Genomic DNA, 2,658 nt, shown 5'->3' with positions numbered 1-2,658 from the left:
AGAAGCAGGATCAGCCTTTCACAGCCTTTCATAATTTTGAACAAATTATGTTTTAGAAAACAATCGATTCCTGAGATTTGACATAGGAATCACTTTGAAAACGGCTTTGAATACTCATAATTAGCTCAAGAATGACAATCTCATTCCTCTCTTATACTGCCATTACAAGCATTTATCTCAACAGATTTCAACAGAGCTGCTTCTGTTTTACACTGGTGTGAGGGAACAAAAAACCCCGAGTTGCATAAATTGTTAACAGTTCTTTCATACTGCCTCTTTATTGCCAGATAAAACTTTGATGAAGGACATTCACAGAAGATCAATATGAGAAACCACATAAGACCTGACTTCTATGCTACTGGCTGATACTGAAAATCCCAGAAATATTGTTTCAAACAAAAACTATTTGTTTCTGAAGCTCTTACTTAAGGTGATGACTGGGTTGATTCTGCTGTTCCTGAAAGAAATATTTCACCTTGAGGAGATGTACTGCCTCCTGAGTAAAGTTGCTCCATAGCTTGGATTGCAGGGATACAGGGAAGGGAATGGAGAGCAGTTGTACATTTAGCAATGAGCAACTCCATCCTTTGTGTGAGGGAAGAAGCCACAATCCTTTCTGTGCTTTGTGCAGATGCTGCTCCCAGCTGATGAGAAGCACTGCTGTCAGCATCCTAGGAGGCTCCATGTGAAGGGCTGCTTGTCTCACCAGGGGAAGTAGGAGCTCTGGAGACTTTTGGGATCTCCTTCCGAAGAGCTGGCAAAATGTCTCATCACTGGCAATCTCTACCTGTAATTTATACAGGCGAGAGCACAGCTGTGGGGTGTGCTCAAACAACAAGTGGTATTGAGCTGACCAGCAATATATTGTCTGTGAGCTAATATAGCTCAGGATATATTCACTGCCAAAAGCAAACATTTTCCTTGAGATTCACTTGGACAGCAGTGTTTGTTTATGTTCTGGTTTACCTGTGTATGAAGAAGTGAGCAGGAGTAGAAATGCAATTGCAATCACAGAGAGAAAGTCTAACTTATATTAATATTTCTTCAGCCTAATAGCTGTCAAATACACATTTCTGCATATTTGCAGTCTGCTTTAATTTGTTTCTGTCAAATGAAGAGCAAATCTTTTATCATGACTGTGCTGTATTTTTTTTCTATAAAAACCCCCAAGTACCACAACAGTGAAGGTTACAGAGGTGGCTATTTTTAGAAAGTTTGCTCTTCCCACACTTAATCAAGACCATCATACTTTACTTGCTTCCCTCCAACTGTTATTAAAGCCATCCACAGCCTTCAAAATCCAAGCATTATGAAGTGGAAATGCCTGTGCAGGAAAGCTCTCCGATGCGATTGAGTCTCGATGACAGGCTTAATCCCGAGCTGGGTGGAAGCTCAATTGTGCTCCTTTTTGTCCCTGAGGTAGTTGAAGAGGACATCCAGGCCCCCCTCGACGACCTCGGGCAGGGGCCGGGCCAGAGGGTTGTGGGCGATGTGGAGCCCTTTGTCCATGGGGTTCCAGGCGATGCGGCGCAGGCGGCGCAGCAGGTACAGGTCATCCGGGAGCGTCTGTATGGCGTTGTAGTCGGCGTTCAGCAGCTCCAGAGTGCTGATGTAGCACAGGGAACGTGGCAGGCTGCGTATGTTGTTGTTTTCCACAATAAAGATTTGCAGGTTGACCAGATACTGGATGCTCTCTGCGATGTTTTCCAGCTTGTTGGACCCTAGGTGCAAGAAGTCTAAGCTTCTCAGGGCGAAAATGCAGAGGGGAATTTGCACAAAGCGGTTGTTACTGAGGTTCAGTTTCCTCAAATTTGTCAGGTCGGTGAAGCTCAAAGGCAGTTGTGAGATGCAGTTGTGTGAGAGGCTCAGAACCTCCAGCTTCCTGCACAAGCTGAGCTCTGCTGGCACTTCTTTCAGGCAATTCATATTGACAAACAAAACCTTCAGGTTCCTCAGCAGCCCGATCTCCTTAGGTAGGCACTTGAGGCAGTTGCCGCCCAAGTTCAGCACTACCAGCCTGTCCAGCTTCCCCAGGGAAGGAGGAATCACCACCAGCTGGTTGCGTGAGAGGTTCAGCTTCTGCACCTCATGCAGTCCCCACAAGAAGTCAGGAGTGGTGGTCATCCCTTTCATGATGAGGCTCAAGCTGACATAACGCAATCCCCGCTTCAGCAGTGACTTGGGCTCTCTCCCTGCCAGAAGGGCGTCTTCCCATGCAGGCAGCTTCGGGCCTTTTCTAAGGAAAACCATGCTCCTTCGCTGCTCGTTCTTCGAGTGCTCACTTCCCATAACACTCTGGTTCACTCCTGAGAGAACAGAGGTTTTATTCCCTTGCAATATGCAAATGCCAACAGAGGATGACAGCCTGCAGGAGGTGGGAAAGTCCAAGCAAGGAGACAGGGAGGAGCCTGTGAAGTGCATCTCAGTCCACTGGCACAGTTTCCATAGCTGCTGAGGGAAAGTTTCACTTTTGGGGGCTTATGCTGATCTTGGTGCACAGTCTGTAACGAAACACTTGCTCCTGACTTGTGAGCAAACCTGTTTAATTCAAACTGAATGCCACAAGACAGCTGTCACTGTCATTTGGCCTGGGCTTTATTGGACAGACAAGTATCTTCACTGCAAAAAGGTCACAAGGATGCTGTATATAACTTCACC

The 2,658-nt window shown here is 46.2% G+C and overlaps 1 protein-coding gene across 1 annotated transcript; it reads right to left on the bottom strand.

Moving 5' to 3' along the window:
- Positions 1 to 1,392: 1,392 nt before the first annotated feature.
- LRRC30 (leucine rich repeat containing 30) lies at positions 1,393 to 2,421 on the bottom strand. The gene has a single exon (XM_005427380.1). It carries the CDS (start codon positions 2,419 to 2,421, stop codon positions 1,393 to 1,395), a length of 1,029 nt encoding a protein of 342 aa, XP_005427437.1.
- Positions 2,422 to 2,658: the final 237 nt, after the last annotated feature.

The sequence above is a fragment of the Geospiza fortis genome, unplaced genomic scaffold, assembly GCF_000277835.1.
Source record: "Geospiza fortis unplaced genomic scaffold, GeoFor_1.0 scaffold471, whole genome shotgun sequence".
Taxonomy (NCBI): domain Eukaryota; kingdom Metazoa; phylum Chordata; class Aves; order Passeriformes; family Thraupidae; genus Geospiza; species Geospiza fortis.
Note: the sequence above shows the minus strand (reverse complement) of the source record. Positions and strands in the feature narration are given on the sequence as shown.